This window comes from Amphiura filiformis, chromosome 15 (genome assembly GCF_039555335.1).
Source record: "Amphiura filiformis chromosome 15, Afil_fr2py, whole genome shotgun sequence".
Classification (NCBI taxonomy): Eukaryota; Metazoa; Echinodermata; class Ophiuroidea; order Amphilepidida; family Amphiuridae; genus Amphiura; species Amphiura filiformis.
Genome location: NC_092642.1, coordinates 1656380 through 1674844, shown reverse-complemented (window position 1 = coordinate 1674844; position 18465 = coordinate 1656380). Strand labels below are relative to the sequence as shown.

General features: G+C 37.2%; 1 protein-coding gene across 1 annotated transcript in view; it reads right to left on the bottom strand.

The window, feature by feature from the left end:
- Window positions 1–442: 442 nt before the first annotated feature.
- Window positions 443–18465, bottom strand: part of LOC140171138 (semaphorin-1A-like) — a 38776-nt gene continuing 20753 nt past the window's right edge. The window contains exons 11-18 of the mRNA XM_072194319.1: window positions 17578–17731; window positions 16270–16489; window positions 13319–13410; window positions 12704–12891; window positions 11248–11297; window positions 10504–10941; window positions 8243–8340; window positions 443–6114 (exon numbers count right to left, since the gene is read on the bottom strand). Of these exons, the coding sequence (XP_072050420.1) occupies window positions 6055–6114; window positions 8243–8340; window positions 10504–10941; window positions 11248–11297; window positions 12704–12891; window positions 13319–13410; window positions 16270–16489; window positions 17578–17731 (1300 nt within the window). The 3' untranslated portion in view covers window positions 443–6054. The remainder of the gene's footprint in view (window positions 6115–8242; window positions 8341–10503; window positions 10942–11247; window positions 11298–12703; window positions 12892–13318; window positions 13411–16269; window positions 16490–17577; window positions 17732–18465) is intronic.

The following is an 18465-nucleotide window of genomic DNA, read 5'->3' as shown; positions in this document are numbered from 1 at the left end:
AGCAGGTCCAAATAATTAAAGATACATGTACCTATCAACACAACTTATAATTTAAAATTGACCTTCGACCCTTCATAGGCACATAACTCCAAAACCACAGACAGATACCACCAGACGGATAATTTGATATGCCAATGAGTGAAATCGGAGCTTGTTTAATTTTCGATCCCTGTATAGCCCTATGGGGTTATTTCTGGGGTCATTTGAAGTTCATAGCCTCAAGATAACGCTTGCTCCATGATTCAGCAGGTCCAAATTATTAAAGATACCTATCAACTTCTACTAACAAATGCCTTACGAAATATTGAAATTGTGTCTAGACCCGGGGTCTTGACTAATGCATATACTTAAAAAAGAATTTCAACAAATAATATTTGTATTTCAAAATTTCATTAGTCAAACACTTTTGATCATGACACAAGAATCACAAAACCCACTGAGATATAAAATCATGAAATGTATTATACTAAACATAAAATAATTACAAATGACAAAATTCGGCCACGGTCGAACCCACAATACATGTACGCGGGCCATCAAACTCTATGGTTTTCGTATGGTACGTTACGGCCTTAATTAGAAGCCATTTCATTCCACTATCAATCTCAATAGTAATAATACGACCAAATAGGTTTCCCAATAGCAACCTTAGGAAAATATCATATGAAATTAGAAAACGAGGTTTTTCACCTCGGGAAAAAGATATTTGTTGATTATACATTATTCTAGATCCTCTTGAGAGTTTCAAAAGAATTGCTTCTTTGGCTCAAGGCAATTATGAATATTGGTGCCGTATACGTGATTTACACATTATATCACAATGTTTCTTACATTTGAAATCTCAGACCGCGTTTGATATAGAACAAATGCATTGCTATCAATAAACCTAATGATAGGGCTAGATCCTGGCCTGGATTTCTGTAATATGCAATTAAATAAACGGGCCGGGTTTATTCTATAAATGCGAAAGAAAGGGAATCTGCGTAATTAAAGGGACAACAACTGGTCTCGGACGGTAAGACAATGGTTAAAGCTAATGAAGTCATCATGTGGATTGTAGTGTGGTCCAGCGTTTAAGGTCTTTGATTCTGGTGCAAGAGGTCGCCGGTTCAAATCCCGGATTCCCGGTGGAGACAAATGTCCAAAAATTGTATCCGCTCTCTCCATATGCATTTGAATTGTCACGCAGGTGCAGCAAATGTCAAATACATCGCAGTCAGTTCCAATCAGTGTAACGCCTGACTATCTGTACACCCTCCACTGGATATCATGGGAGAACAGTGTCGAACATTGAATGATTGAATTTTTAAACGGTGTTTCCACCACAACAACGCTCAAAAGAACGAACAAATGTCTTGAGCTAATTATGGGCATCACTCTGAGCGAAACTGTTGAGCACTACTACCGTTATCACGTGAAAAAATTATATTTTAGGCGATATGAGGAATTTCTATTTTTAGCCCTTTCATCCACTCGATCAAGTACGAGGTGACACCATATTACTTATTTGAACATCACTTTGCTTAATCCAATAGGAATAGGACAAATCAGATGCGTGCAATTTATATCCTGTGTCTACAGGTGGCCAGTCATCATACCATCGGCCAGCGAACTCCACATCGCAAGGGACAATATTCTCACGCGAAAAAAAATCATTATCTGCAGACGAAATTGCTAAAAATAGTCCAAAAAAAAGGAACATAATTATACATTGAGGCAGTTAGAGGGTAATTGACAAATTATTTTCTTGTCTATGTGGATTAACTTTGAAGTGATGAATGTGTTGGTTATCAACGGTGCGTTCAAATTTCGTCATCGTTGAAATAACATAAAATGTTGGATGAATGATGAAATCATGAAACAATATCAATCATGTAGTTTGATTTATTTTGAGAACATTCAAGGGAATCGTTGGGTATTAATCTAAAAGCAAAGTCAACAAAGCATATCGTCAAACTACAGTCGTGGTACGTCATAGTAGCATTTGACATTATACTTCGACTATATTTACATATTCATTTTTATAAATACGCACGTGACCCATGGGCACGACATACCAAGACCAGCAAGTGTGACCAAATCTTCATGCATTGACCACTATACAGAAAACGATAGGAATTCTGTAGATAAATATCATCAAATTTAAGTATTAATTGAAGAGCAAAATTATTACATATGGGGGGATTCCGAATTTGTAATATGTTATCAAAAACAACATTTTGAAAGTATTTGACGACGGAAAAAACTCTTCAACGACGGAAACCTTTACAATATAATCACAAAGTTGGCTTACTTCTACAAGATGTTATGGCAGCGCGGAGGTGGTCATCTGCGTATTTATAAAAAAAGTATTAAATAAAATAGTCATATACTTGCTAAAATTACTTGTAATTGTGCCGTTGTTAAATCAAGAACAACTTTTAGCGAGACACGTCATTTCGGTACAGGTACACGTCAATATACCTTTAATGTCAATCTTGAATATTTTTTGCCTCACCTTCTGCTGTACCTTGAAATTGAAAGGCTTTTATATTGATTACGAGCGGTTAGATGGCGTTCTAAATTTGGCAAATGTATTAACTGATTAATGAGGGCGCTTGACACATGAAATCCATGATCGAAGAAAAACCCAGACGGAAAAATGCACACCAGCTATTATGAATGAATTCTCTCACAAGGGACAAGGGGCAGTATTCTCACGCGAAAAAAAATCATTATCAGCAGACGAACTTGTTAAAAAATAGTCCAGGAAAAAGTAATACATTGCGGCAGTTAGAGGGTAATTGACACATTATTTTCTTGTCTATGTGGATTAACTCTGAAGTGATGAATGTGTTGGTTATCAACTGTGCGTTCAAATTTCGTCATTTTTGAAATTACTTAAAATGTTAGATGAATGATCAAATAGCATCATATCTTGAAAAAACTATGTATCAATATTTATTTTGAGAACATTCAAGGGAATCGTTGGGTATGGGGGTATGGGGCAACCGTCACTCAGAATACCCGTTACTCAGAACAGGCCCGCTATTCAGAAAACCCGTCAAATTCTGAATAGCGGGCTTGTTTTCATTTAAAATTCAAACCAGAAGACACGCTAATCAGAAAACCCGTTAATCAGAAGGCCCGCTACTCAGAAAATATTTTCTGGGAGTGGCGGGCCTTCTGATTAATAAGCCATTTGCAGGGTTACGGTTATGGTTAGGGTTAGGGTTAAGCTGAATTTATACTCGATCGAGTAATTGCGATGAAACGCTTTTGGAAAGCGATGAGCAATCGCCGAATTTTACGATGCATCGCTCGTCGCTTTTGCATTTATACTTATCACAGCAATAGCGATTGCAGACGACAAATAAAATATTCTAAATGCCACAAAATAATTTTTTCAAACATCAATTGCTGTCAATAATTATTGCTTTGGCTTAATTCATCACCAAAAGTTAATAACCGAGAAAGGTCAATTATTTTGTAAAATAATAGATAGTTGGTTGTATATGATTGGTTGACGCATTCACGTGTCAAGCGATATCGCTGGGAAGTTGAGATTTCTTCAACTTGCAAAAGGGACTTCGTAAGTAACACTGAGCATGCGTAAGAATTGCTTTTCTGCAAAAGCGATCGAGTATGAATTCAGCTTTAGAGTTAGGGGTTAAGGTTAGGGTTAGGGTTGGTGTTGGAGATTAGGCTGAGGGTTAGGGTTAGGATTTAGGGTTAGGGTTAGGGTTAGGGCTTAGGGTTAGGGTTAGATACAGCCCGCTAGTCAGAAAAAAATTCGGAGTAGCGGGACTTTAACATAAAATTCAACAAAAGGCCTACTATTCAGAAAATCCGTTATTCTGAAGGCCCGCTACCGGGTCTTCTGAGTGACGGGCTGCACCCGTTGGGTATTAATGTAAAAGCAAAGTCAATAAGGCATATCGTCCAAATACAGTCGTAATACGTCAAAGTAGCATTTAAAAACATGTTTTTTTTTACATAATTGAGTAAAAATTACATAGTTCTGACGTAAATTTTACTTAATTATTATGAGGTTCTATGCCTACATAACGTTATGTAAAAATTCGCTGTGTGAGTTTATCGTACAGTCTTTTTATTATTATCTTTACTATTATTATCACAAACGACGTTTATTCAAATGACAGTATTATTGAACCATTAACAACAACAAAATACATAGCTGCAAATGAAACATTTAATAAAATATAAGAACTAGATAAAATTCATTACAAATATTTCTTTGAGGCAAAAATATAACTTTAAGCACAATATTATAAAAAATAAAAGCCATGTAAGTAATTTGTAGCATTAGTTATGAGTAATTTCAACCTATTGGCGCAAAGGCGGTTATTATCTGTTCAATCTCTATTTACATATCGAGCATAATTGTCCCTGGTAGGATATGATAACTGGAAGGGCACGTGTTCCTGCCATTACTGATCACGTGCCGTCTACAAATCACTCCACCAATTGGGATGACTCTAAAGCTGATAAGATTGCCAGGTGGTTCAAAGAAGCCATTAGGATCCACAGAAAAATGACATGCCACTCTACACAGGGATGAAGGACCTACGTACTCAACAACCAACATATTTGGCCAACTCATCACGCCCTCAACGGCGGTTTCTGTTGCCAATAAAAGAAACGGTCTCGTGTGATATGTTACCAGTTTGATGAAATCACCAGTGTAGTGGTGGCACGTCAGTAAAATGTGAGTAAAACATTTTAATTTTACCAGGAATGTTCTGAATGAACAAAGTTGAAATTAACATTCCAAATGAACTTGTTTAAAGACTAGATATTAAATGTTTTGCAATACATGAATTGTACGTGAATTTGAAAACAGAAGTCATGGAGCCAGGGGTCCTTCATTGCTGAAAATTATTCGCAAACAGCAACAATCAATATCCTGGTCAGCAACGACAAAAATGTACTAATAAAACACCCCGATTTAAAACACCGGGTGCTTAAATTGGTGCGCATATCAATTAATAGTAAAATTAATAAATCTTTGTCTATTATCTCCAAATTACTATGCACTTTTGTCGTGGTGAGACACAAATGACATGTATTGTAGATATATATCGTATGTTTACTTTTATTGGCAAAATTACTTCTAATTGTACCGCTGTTTAATCAAGAACAAGCATTAGCAAGACACTCCATTTCGGTACAGGCAAAACGCGGCAATATACCTTTAATGTCAATCTTGAATATTTTTTGCCTCAAACCTTCTGCTGTACCTCGAAATTTATATATTGATTACGAGTAGTTAGATGGCGTTCTAATTTTGGCAAATGCATTAATGAGGGCGCTTGACACATGAAATTCATGATCGATGAAATATCCAGACGGAAAAATGCACACCAGCTATTATGAATAAATATTATTCTCTCAGTGTCAAAATTTATATATACAGACTGGACATATTTTTTCGCAAAATTCCACCACTGGTCTGGCAGGGGTCTGCATAAACCGCACGGGCTAAATACTAATTGGGGTGTGTCGGGAGATGGTGTAAAATATTTGTTTGACAGAAAATGTACTTTCCATTAGTTTACATTATGGCGCTCATAATTTAGTGAATTAGTCTAAAATGGCGGATTTAAGGAGACTGAATTTGATTTTTGTGCGGGTAAAATTTCTGAATTTGAGCAACATTATTCTGATATTATATATCATTGAAATGAGCAGATTATGAACGGTTTTAATTACAAAATGAATAGTTATATACTCATTTGAATAAAACCATCCATTTCTGTAACTGCACACGGTAAGATAAGAGACCTGCTCTCAATATTGTCTGCTGGTCTCCACTATATTGGTTGCAGGTCTCTTATTTTATCCCTTGAAAAAGAAACTTTTTTGTCTTTTCGAAACGTCGGGTTTTTAACTTTGTTTATATATTTTGTGTCATAATTTCCCTGTTTTTTATTTTATCCATTGCTAGTGTGACACTGTTGTATCCTTTTGGGTCCATCCTTTGGTTCCCCGCTGGTCAGTTGGAACAGTTGTTCCCTGTTTTTATATGATGAATAAGCAATGCGAATGGTTCAGTTATGGAGATGGGCAGTTGTAACAATACACGCTTTCTGCGGGCCGCAACGGCATCTTACTCTGAAAAACAAGTAAAAGAAAATAATTTAATTGAGTAATTTCTATAAAAAAAATGCCCGTTTATATTCGCAAGTCGTTTGTAGAACGCCATTAAACTTTTGGTTGGTACCCTATGTAGCACACAACTTGTATTGTGGAAACATTTACAAAAATTTTACCTCAACGAAGGTACGTTGAGGTTATGGATGTAACTTACACTTGACTTTGTTGATGTTCCATGACCTATATATAATCATTCTTAGCAAATACAATTGTTTCCATGTACGGACTACCACCACTTTATGCAAGCATCATGGGAAGGCATGATATCATGCTGTGCAAGGAGCTTAGATGGGAAAGAGAATAGATTACGTAACGCATTGTTCCTTCGATGCCGATTTAATTTGCCGACAGGCTATTTAAAAAAGTGGCACATTTGTTTCGAACAAATTGGTCAGTGACCCGACAGCATGTTATTGCTTTTCATGGCAGGTAACTGTCAATAAGTGATAAATATACAGTTATGTTTAAGCACACCACTTGAAAAGTGGTACCATTGTTCTCACACAGCCCAAGAGTTTGCTGACTTGTCCCAAATTGGTCGAAAGCACACAAACCTTGTGGCGCCCAAAGTGGTTTGGGTTACCAATTTGAATAAAATAAATGAACACGCTTTGAATTGACGATTCGCTCACTGGCAGCTCATCAGCCATGGGGAAGGAATGCGTTTAGTGCGGTAATTAATAACAGTGATCTTCATAGGCGAGTGTAATATCACATACATTCATGACGTCCGATTTACGTATCGCGCCTCATGAACTGATTACACAACCACTCACACTGCTCAGAAACCACGTTTATACCAACCAAGTTCAGATCGTGTTATGATAATAATTGGGAGAGAAATTAATTATCAATAAATAAAGACATAAATGCAAAGTGGTCAATTACTGGAAACAAAATAAAGAAATTTCTTTATTTTGTATGCTAAGTAAATACCTAAAGTGAATAGGAGTTGATAGAATTAACGGTAAATATGCAGCAATCAATCAAGCAATCAATCAATCAAGCAATCAATCGATCAATCAATCAATCAGTCAATCATTCAGTCAGCCGCCAGTCAGGCAATCAATCAATTTATGTCATTGTTTATTCAATTTACAACCGTGTGAAAAAACAAGCGAAACTAGTAAGTTTTCGCACAAGATTTGCAATTTAAAGAGAATTGGTCATTACTCATTGAAAAGAGGCTAGTATAGACCACTTGACATCACTGTTTATCAACAAAGGCGAGGGACTCGTCTATCGATATGCTCGAACGAACCGCAACACTGTTCAATGGATTTCCTGTACTATATGAAATGTCGCGGGCGATTTAAAATGCACGTGCCCTTAGCAGACTACGGTGCGTACGCACACTGCAGGGCAAAGAACAATGGAAATTGCCATAATGCGCGCGCATACTGCCGGGCAATGACGTCACATGCCAAGTGGTCTATATAGACAATATAAGTGTGTTCTTTCATTTAATGATGTAAAATCTGACAAATATGGTAAGGATCACTTGAGATTTTCACTTTTAAAACCTACATTTTGGTCAAAAATCGTGCTTGATTTGGTCGTCTTCAACAGATTTACCACATTCGCCTTGCTATAAACATTGAATTACGTTATCTGTTGACCTAATGAAAAAAACTGTTTTAGGGGGGAGTGTTTTACTGATAGTATGAAGAGAACCCTTGAGGTTTTGACAAAAACCAATCACATATTCCTAACCAAAGACTGTGTAGAGACAATTCACTGCTTGCTTGGAAGCTCTTGGACAAAACTCACTGTGCATAGATGCGTTTATTAGCTAAACCTTTCCATAAATTATGAAATCATATCATACAAATGTAGGAATATACTATATTAAATATAATTGCGGACCAAACTTGTCCGAATTTTGCAAACCAGCCGATACAGCTAGATACGCCTAGTGTATGAATAAAAACTCCTAATAATAAAGTCGCTTAGTTGTACAGCTGTAGGTGTTGATCGCACGACTTCGTGAAAATTGGTTGGCAACATTTTCCAATAATATGTCAGCGTTCCAATCAGACACAATAGAACAATAAACCCTGCATTGCGTGGCTGCTGTGTGTCTTACCTTATTCTGCTTCCACCAGCAGACCTGGTAATCATAAGCCCTCAATCTCTGGTCTAATTCTCTGATATCAGATAGGTCAGTTGAATCAGTGAGTGGTGCTGTAAAACGGGTAATGAAATTGTTATAACAAGAAAACAACCACTTACTACACCAGTGCCAGGGCTACTTTATTTCATACGCTCTAGTCTAATATAGATTGGTTCTATTTTTAGTGTATAATAGTGTATGTTACTAGCTTACTTACTAACTGATCAACCTTTTGGTCTTAAATGGGCATATCTCGAAATGCCACAAAGCTATACCCCCCCCCCAAACGAAGGAGAAAAAAGTAAGAAATACAAAAGAGGTGGAGCCATTGGGACATAATTATTGTGACTGCCGTGGCCTTTGTACATAACAAAGGGTTAAAAGGTCATCCAATCACGAATAGTTCAAACCATTCTTTTTGTGAATCATTTGAACTTGAGGCACAGATTGTCTCCATTTTTACGAAAATTGGAGCAACTTTTGGAACAAATTTTTAACCCTGTACAACATTCAAACCCGGGGGGGTCACTCCCATTGTGGCCTGTACACCATCCGCGATAATCAACTTTTGCAAAGCACCCTAAACAAGGATTTAACCCTTGGCTAAAACGATAGGGATTTTATTCCTTGCATCAAATTTCATACCCTAAATTTCATTTCCGCGTATTAGCAATTGCAATTTTGGTACCCTTTTTTCCAATTTTTCATGTTTTTGACACCCTAAACACGATACGCGAGTATCGTGCATACCCACGAAAAACTACCCTTTTTACGCGTTTTCATTATTGCGGATGGTGTACAGGCCACAGTGACAGTGACCCCCCCCCCCCCCCCGGGCATTCAAATTGACCTTCACTCTCGTGACAGCCTACTCATTTTTTATGCCGAAACTCATTAGTTTGACTAGATTCCTCATCATTTCGACTGATCATCATGCCGTATCGTTTTGATCCAATAATGTGTTACCGCTTTGAATCGACTGTCTCATTAAAACTACGTCACGGGTTTAGATGTATTGTATTGGGCCACCTTCATTTTTTCCTTAAATCCAAGTGTACAAAAGATCATTATAAAAACATGTTTTGTCATCTTTACGAGGATCAAATACCTCAATTTTCACCTAAAATGTATCCAACTGTAAGAAAAATACGCAAACTTATTAATTTTAGTCAATGTTTATCAGTTGACCTTTAAATAATCAAAATGTCTGCCATTTGCACTGTACAGGTTAGAAATCATTAAAAACATGTATTTCCATATTTTGCACCCCAGTGCAAGTTGAAAGTGCATAAACTATTTATACCGCTAGTTTAATAGGCTATCACAGGTCATGATTGTGTTTCATTTTGAATGGATTTTTATTAGGTGCCCCTTAAACTTAAAGTCACCATTTTATTTTCTGACAAGTTAACTATTGAATTTTAATAAAAATTTTGAATCATTTATTTGAACACAAAACTCTCTTCCCTTTAAATAGATTCTCTTTAAAAGTGTCCCTCGTACACAGTTGCCTTTTGAAATGTGAATATTTTTCGGACTTAGTTATTTTAAGAGTGGGACCTCTTTAGGTTCATAACTTAGTAGCTACGTATCCTAAGCGCACAAATATTACATTTTGTGATTTTTAGGACCAGACAAATAATTTGATACTTAGTGAATTCGGAGCATATTTAACTTTTACCCCCGTATAAACCTATATGGGCATTTTCAGTGGCGTACCGTGGCCGCTCCTACCCCGGGGGGCTGAAGAAAATTAAATGTTGCCGCCCCTTCCTCAACAGCCCGAAAAGGTTAACCCAATTTTTTTTTCGGTCGTTTGAAAAAGTGAAAAAAAAAAAAAAAAAGGATTTTAGGCGCTAGCGCCCTAATAGCAATGTATAGTACCATTTTGTTACAGTTTTATATACCTTTACCAATTTTTCCGCCCTTAATTCTTTACTAATTATTTTTGCCGCCCCTTCTTCTTCCGCCGCCCCTCGTTTTGCCGCCCCTTCTTCTTCTGCCGCCCCTTCGTTTTGGCCGCCCCCTACTTTGACCCCGGGGGCTGGCGCATGAGAGTGTGCTAGGTGAATGTAGTTTAAGTACAGATTGGCATACAACATATTCGAGTTCAGCATACCCGAATCAAAAAGTACTTACCGTTGCCAGCTTTTACGCAAACGTGCACAATGACAATTAAATATGCACATATATATCTTCAAAATAGTTTATAATGAAGGAGACACATAGCCTACCTGTTTGATCAACATCAACAGTTATCGTTTCTGTTAAAGACTGGCCATTAGCTTCGAAAGTCAGTGTTATATCTATAGAATTAGTACAGGAGCTCATAGCAAAGGAGTAACTTCCTAGCAGATATTCCAAGCCATCAACAGTGGACCTTGCCGTTATCTCTTGTATAACACCAGGTGGACATCCGCAAGTACAGGCAAATGTTGTCGTGCCCCAGACTGACCCCTGTGGGGCTCGCACAAATGAGTCTAACACCACGGTAGATTCCGAATCAACAACAGATGACGTTACTCGTACATAGTCTGGCAGACAGTCGCGTGGGTCACAAGATGGTGTGGAACTTAGGGCACAATTGTCCGCCGTACAGCAGGCCTGACAATCAGACGTGGGCTTGGTGCAAGAATCGGTTTCTCCAGTTTTAGGGCTAAAACATTCTGGTACTGTATGGATAACATGAAGGTAATATTAATTAATGTATGTATCCCCTGTGTGTAGCTTGCTTCGAAATCTTTATCACTTCTTGGTACTTCTAAGTTTTAAGTCCAGCATTTATCATGTATTTTGAAAAGGTTCAACTGGGGAGATACACGTATTCTGTAAATTGCAAGCATTTTTTTACAAACAGAAAGATCAGGAAGTACACTCTTTACGTCTATTAATAATTATTATAACCTTAATTACAAATTGAATTCGTACTTCATAACTGACATGATAAGTGACAAATGATAAAAAATAGTAATGCAAACCTGGCAAGTTCACACCACAACTGTAAACATCATCAGCTAGACACTGCTCCCTGTTATGATTGGACACAACAAGCATAGGTCAAACATTGATAATTGGAAAATGTATCTATTGAAGTTCATTTGAAGGAAACAAATCAAAATAGCATATTCATTTTGACGCCTATTAAGGCCAGAATGTATGATTTCGGTCAAATTTTGCTAAAACATATTATATAATGTTAGTAACAACTATCAAGGAGGTTTTGGTATCATTTTAAACCGAAATAATGAGATAAAACCACTTATAGCCGCTTAACTGTGGAGCACAGGGGGAATTGGCGCAAACCGAGGATCCCATATATATTTCAACTTCTCTTAATATTCTTTGTCCAATATCTTCCTAGTACCTCTACATGGATGGAACGTATCCATCTCATTTATCGAATATTTAAATAATACAGGGTAAATCATATACGGACATTGTATTTGATTCAGTTAACTGGTTGCGAAGAAATTAATGATTAGGTAATGCGCGCATCGATGTAGTTCATTCCAAGTTTGATCAACAGGCGGGTTTTTTTTTCGCACTCTTTCACCCCTTCCTAAAGTTAGTGTAACTCATTAAAGTTAGTTCTCATTATCTATTTTATATTACTACGGTGTTATATTATTCATGCTTTCACTGAAGATGATCAACAGTTTGTGCGAGAAAACTTTAATTCCTACAATAGGAAGCTTCCCCGCTTTAATTCTTTATGTTGTGCAAATATGTTGTATGTTAACCTTTCAAAGAACATTTGAGACAAGAATGACAATGATCAAGTGTTTACAGCTTTATGCCTACGTGCGATTATTGATAGCATGCAACATTATGTTGAAGTTTGAAAAGATTTAATCTTTGCATTACCATTTCTTGGAAATATTACAAAAACATTAATGTGTGTGAGAAAACTTATATCAACATTAAAGGAAAAAAGATATTTACAAGTACCGAGCATCATCTTGCTTTCATTTTCAATATCGTGCAGTTTTTCAAATTTGAGCAAAACATAATTATTAAATGTTTAGCAACAAACAGATTGTTTAAAAAGAACGAAAAGGTTTCACCGAAAAAAATATAAAGCCCATTTACACTTAACCACTAGTGTGCATTGTGTTGATTGAACGTCAATCTTGTCTTTCAAACTTGGAATGAAATGAATTGACGCATGAGTTATGTAATCGCGCATTTCTTCGCAATCAGTCAACCGATTCAAATAAGATAAGCGTGTAAAAATGCATAATAAGATTACACGCTGTTTTTTTTTTTTTTTTTTTTTTTTTTTTTTTTTTTTAATTTTTGGATTCTGATGAATATTTCTTGACTTATGCCCAAAATCAATTACCCGGTAATTTTGTCTGGAACACCCTGTATTTGAATTGAACAATGAAACATGCGAAATGATGATCATGATCACAATCGATAAGTAAAACATACCCAGTTGTGCTTGCTTCACATGCAGGTGGGGATGAATCTGCATTCCAAGAACAATACGGACTCTGGACCAAGATGCAATCGATTACTGTTGAGAACACATTACAACAGGCTACAGGAATTGCGTGGAGGCTATTGGTAGTTCCGACATACAGAGTCGCTGAGTGCAATATCATTGACAGTACTTCATTCTGTGAAAGTCGGGAATGTACGTTTTTAAAATGATATATCTGAAGTACTAGGATCCGAATTCACAGAGAAGAGTGGGAACGCATGTTGAGTGTTTAAAAAGTTGTTTCTTCATAACACTACAGACAGGAGTGTATCCAGGGGGGCAATGTAAATAAAACTTTTGGGGCAAAGCCGAAAATCCCGGTTGCATCATTTTAATCCGGTATTATCGGTGGCATATACCGGTTTTCTTTTAGAGAGATTGTATATTCTTGAGCTTCCAAAAAAGGGACTTTATTTTATTGGGACAGTATGCGCAAAAATGGACAAAAATGTGACTTTTTTACACTATTGTGGCCTATTTGGTAGAAAACGGGCTCCTTGGCCCTTTTCTTTTCCTTTGCCTTCCCGATTTATTTATTTTTGACAGGTTTAAAGAATACTCACGTCTTCGGATCCCAGGTTTATTTTCTGTATTATCCGTGTCTGGATATCCGGGGTAACACCAAAAACGTAAGCCTTGTAGACTTTTCCATCAACTGTGATATTTGTGTAAAGAGAAGACCTACACATTAAGATCATAATAATAATTTCGGTGCTCATTAGCCTCTAATTTACCCATGTATACACACGTGACCAACTCCGCGCTGCCATAACAGCGTGTAGACAGTAAGTCTCGAAGTGACCTTCTACATAGCGGGTCTTCCTATACATTTAAATACAAAGGCGGAACAACATGAGACTACTGTGCAGCATGAGCCTACTGTTTCGTGGAATATTTTTTCCGTCGTCAAATACTTTCAAAATGTTGTTTTGATAACATTACAAATTCGGAATCCCCTCATGTACAGTGTTGGTAGTGCAAATCAATAGATAACGAATGAACAATTCAGCAGCAATAGCAGTGACACATATATTTCAGCTTTGAATATGCATTAAATATTTTATATTACTTAGAGATTACATAAAATTGTAAAATTGTACACATCACACATAAGAAAAAAAGCAATTTAAGGCTGCTCGAGAAAGTTAGACAGCAACATTTATTTTAGACACGTGCCTGTTTGGTTTGTTTTGATCAGCACCACAACCTTGTAGATTTACATAAGAAAACGTTATTATTGGCAGTGGCGTAGCGACGGGGGGCAAGGAGGGCATGTGTCCTGGGCGCCACTAGTTCGCAACGCAAACTTAGAAAAACGGGCAAACAGACACATCATTTATCGGTATGACATTTTCGTTATTGGTGACGCCCTATCTAAGTTTGCACTGAAGTGCCATCTCAGTTTGGTGCGCCGACTTGGATCATGTGCTAATGAATTTTTATTTATTCTGGGGAAAATAATGGAGTATTTATTACAATTTCAAGCATAGAAGTTTAGGTAAGAAGTACAAGAAGCTGTGTAATTAATATTATGACAAACATGCAACTATTTAAGCTACAGGAGCCTTGTATTTTTTAGTGCAAACTCTAATTGAAACCATGCAATTGCGTTGCACTAGCTTTTTGTATACACTCCGTCCCATACCGTTGTGCAGAGCTACTACGGTATGGGTTCCTCGTACTAGGGCGCCACACTTAGGGGGCGACGAATTGACCAATTCAACATTAATTGTGCGCCTCTCTAAGCGTTGAAAGTAACAATTTTCGCAAGATCAGACCGATACTCAACTTCATTATAACCAAAATTAGGTTATATTTGTGCAAATTTACTCGCGCTCCGCGAGTAATTGTTTCAAGAATTGGGGAGGGCTCCATTACGTGTCTTTAGCCCTGGGCGCCACAATCCCTATCTACGCCAATGAGTATAGGGTCACTCCAACTCGTATTGCATTTCGTATCACCCACTCGTAGTTCTAGGATTAAAGACAATATATAGAAGGCTTGATGAAAACACCTTCTTGGTGGGTTTTGAACCATGTTTTCGTAAATAGAATTCAATTTCTTTTGTACGATTGTTAGATTACGCTACAACGGAATAAGGAAACAGAAATCCATACAAAATACAAAAAGTATCCGAACGCTGCAATATCTTCTAACCCAGGGCTCCGCAAATAGCGACGCGGGCGCCACATGTGGCGCGCCGTGGCTTCCTGAGTGGCGCGCGGCGCCGTTTAGATTTTAAAAAAATAAAATAAACAATGCGATTCCCATGTTATCCTTGTAAAGACAGGCTAAAATAGTACAAAATGTTGCACCAAATGGCGTCATTTGCACCTCAAATTTTAAAAAATCGGTAGCTTCACAGGGGGAAAACCCCCCTCTGACTCCCCCGGCAACTTCGCAGCCATTGAGTGGCGCTTTGCAGGGTTTTTATTATTTCATGTGGCGCTTCAACAAATCTATTTGAGGAAGCCTGTAATCTAACCTGTCACGCTATAATGAGCCCGTTAGAACAACCAAAAGGAATCATGTATGAAGGAGGAAGTAGCCCTATGTAAGATATTGCAATATCTTATTAGATATTGAGTGTCTTTAAAAAGACACTCACCCTAAATTACCAAATTAAGTAACCAATAGATGGATAATTGTGGTCATCGTATTTTGATATGTCATTAGGCACGATGCGACTTTATTTTCCTAAGGTATACTGAGAAGAGCGCATTTCAAAAGTGACAATTTTGGGCTACTTCATACATGATTCCTTCTAGTTGTTCTTACTGGCTCATTATAGCGTGACAGATTAACACTCACTCGCCGTGCTCATAATTAGCGTGTTTCGAGAGAAAAATCTATGTAAATTTTTTCTGTTTTGAAATGCTCTCTTTTTTTTATTAAATTGCTATTATCTTTTGAAAATAAAGTTGCCTCGTGCCAATGATGTACCAAAATGCGCATAACAAAATTCTCCATCTATTGACCACTTCAGTTGATAACTAAGGTTTAGTGTCTTTAAGATATTGCTTTTGTTTTCAGTGTTCGAGTACTTTTTGTGTGCAGTATAGTCAAGCAGGATTTTCTTTTTCAAATCATTCCCGATTAAAGATTTGTTTTCCATTATTGTAGTCAAGTTCCACATCTAATATCAATATATTTGTCACATGATGTCCCAAACCAAATACTTGAAGAAAATATATTGTTTGCATCTTTAATGTAATTGAAATTTATGTATAGTCTGCTGGTTTTGGGGCGCTGATCAAAATAAATGTCCCAAAACGAATATAACTTGAAGGATTACATATTTGCATATCTACAGGAGATTATACCGTTTGGTAATGCTATCTTCTGAATTGTACGTGCTGAAAGGCCGCACTCTCGTACATCAGTGAACATCAAAAGAGAAGCTTCGTGTCAAAAATTGGCGCAGTGTATAATTGTCTGCCATGATGTGATAAAATTAGTCAGCATGCGGAGACCTAGGATCTTTTTGATTTGTGAGGATAAATTATTATCTTACTTGAGCCAAGAAAAAACACGTCATAATCCTTGTCGGCATCATTTTCATCGACTACCAGCTGGGTGATATAGAGACCACCGAGTAGCATAAGTGGCGAGTCTGAATCCCGATCCCAGGCTCCTGCGGGATCCAGGTATGCCTGTTTGTTGGGTATAGGTTGGTTCATTAGTGGGTACTCTCTCAAAAACTGGTAAGCTGTTGTTGCTTGCACCATGTCACACTGAAATATAAAATCATTAGCATAATCATTTTGAGAGTAATTTGAAAATAATACTTGTTTATTTCGCACACCGGTAGAGCCCATCCCCCAGGGACCCCTCCCCCACCATCAGCCGACTCAGGCGGCTCAGATGCCCAATTGGAAACGGTCACACCAGGTGACGTCATTTTTTTTTAAATTTAGCCCACACTACTTGTGTAGCAATAGAGCATCCTTTGCTGATCTCGTATTCCAGTGTCTGTTGCGTTATGTTGTCCATGTGCTGTACCCAGACCGTCCTATACTAATGGTTTCAGCTCTGTTTTTAGTGGTGTCGATGTGAGTTATGCCAATACGACTTGCTACTGTGATAATCACTTTGCTATGTCCTGCGGGAATGTTCAGACGCACGAGGCAAGACGTAAGACCTCTTACGACATCAAAATCTCTGCGATGTAAGACTTATGCCTTAACCTGAATAGACTACACTGTAAAATGATGTCTTGTCACGCCTTGGTCAAAAGAGGCTTACAAAATAATTTTTAACAATAGCAAACATAAAACAATAAATATATGTGTCTCGGCTGAAGACGCTTGCTAACTAACATACAACCATGCTCAATTGAAAATGTATGTCAGCTTGTTAAGTCTAACGACAAGCCGCAAACTCAAGACGTGTCTTAAATTATAGACAGGTCTTGCATGGAGACATGTATTTGTATCTTAAATTTGGGCAATTCCAATCATTCCGCAACGCGAAGTTTGAAAATGAATTCTTTTTAATGCAGCAGCTAATTTGGTAGGTGAATAGTATAATGGAAACTATATTGGGTAAGTGAAATATGAAGGTGGGAAAAACTTTTCCAAACAACCCTAATTTGCATATGCAAACTTCGCGTTGCGGAATGATGCTTGGAGTTGCCCATTTAAAAGACGTCTTGGACGCTTTTTTGAAACCGGCTTTCTGGACGAGTATTGCATTGTCTTTTCAGGCAAAATACATGACTCTCACTTTTTTAATTTTAGAAGTTAAATAATAATAATATTAGACAATAATAATATCAGACAAACGATGGCAATATTTTTGCAGTGTAACAATCCTGACTTACTGTTCCTGGGCGAATTACTGGTACATCGCCACTGGCTACAGATAACCACAATGATCCCACCGATGCTTGACCCTTAAAGGGCGAGTTATCAAAAACAAGTTCTATTTCTCTCATATCATACACGCATATTGCCGAGTTGGCTCTATCCATAATGCTGTAAGAACAATAGGATTTTGCAGAACAATGAATATATAGCACATTGGGCGGATAAAACTATTATTTTTAATTTTGAAGGACAACAAGACTAACCTATTTTACCCAGTTAAAGATATTTTGTTGGCAAGTATATTTCCGCGTATTATACAACCTGTCTCAAAAAAAATTGTGCATGTAGAAAGCGCCATCTTTGGCAATTAGAAAATAGTGTTGTGACATGATGCTTACATCAACTTCAAGGGAGCAGTCCTAGCTTTTAAATACCGTTTGTTTCATTCATTTTGGTTTCGGCAATCCAGAGATCTGCTTTACTAAACACAAATGCATCAAACCCCTTTTTGTGCCACTTTTTAGACAATTGAAACAAATGAATATAATGTTATATCCAAATAGCTGTACAGTACAGTTAATAAAAGAACATACTTTTGTAAGATTAGAAATGATTATGTATTAATTGCTCAGTATATTATTGTATTGAAGACGAGGGTAGCAAGATGTATTGCTATAGGTGACGGTCACGCAGAAGGAAGAGGGCTCTGAGTGACCCATGTACACGAACAATAGTGTTAAAGACCAAACTGTAAAATGGACTAAACTGTTGATTTCAAGCAATGTCGGATTCAGATGCTGCACACTCAGAAATGTGCTTTCGATTTGATGAAAATCATCAATGGATTTTAAATCTTTAGTGTAAAATATCAAACATATTATTATGATGAGCAATAATTCGTT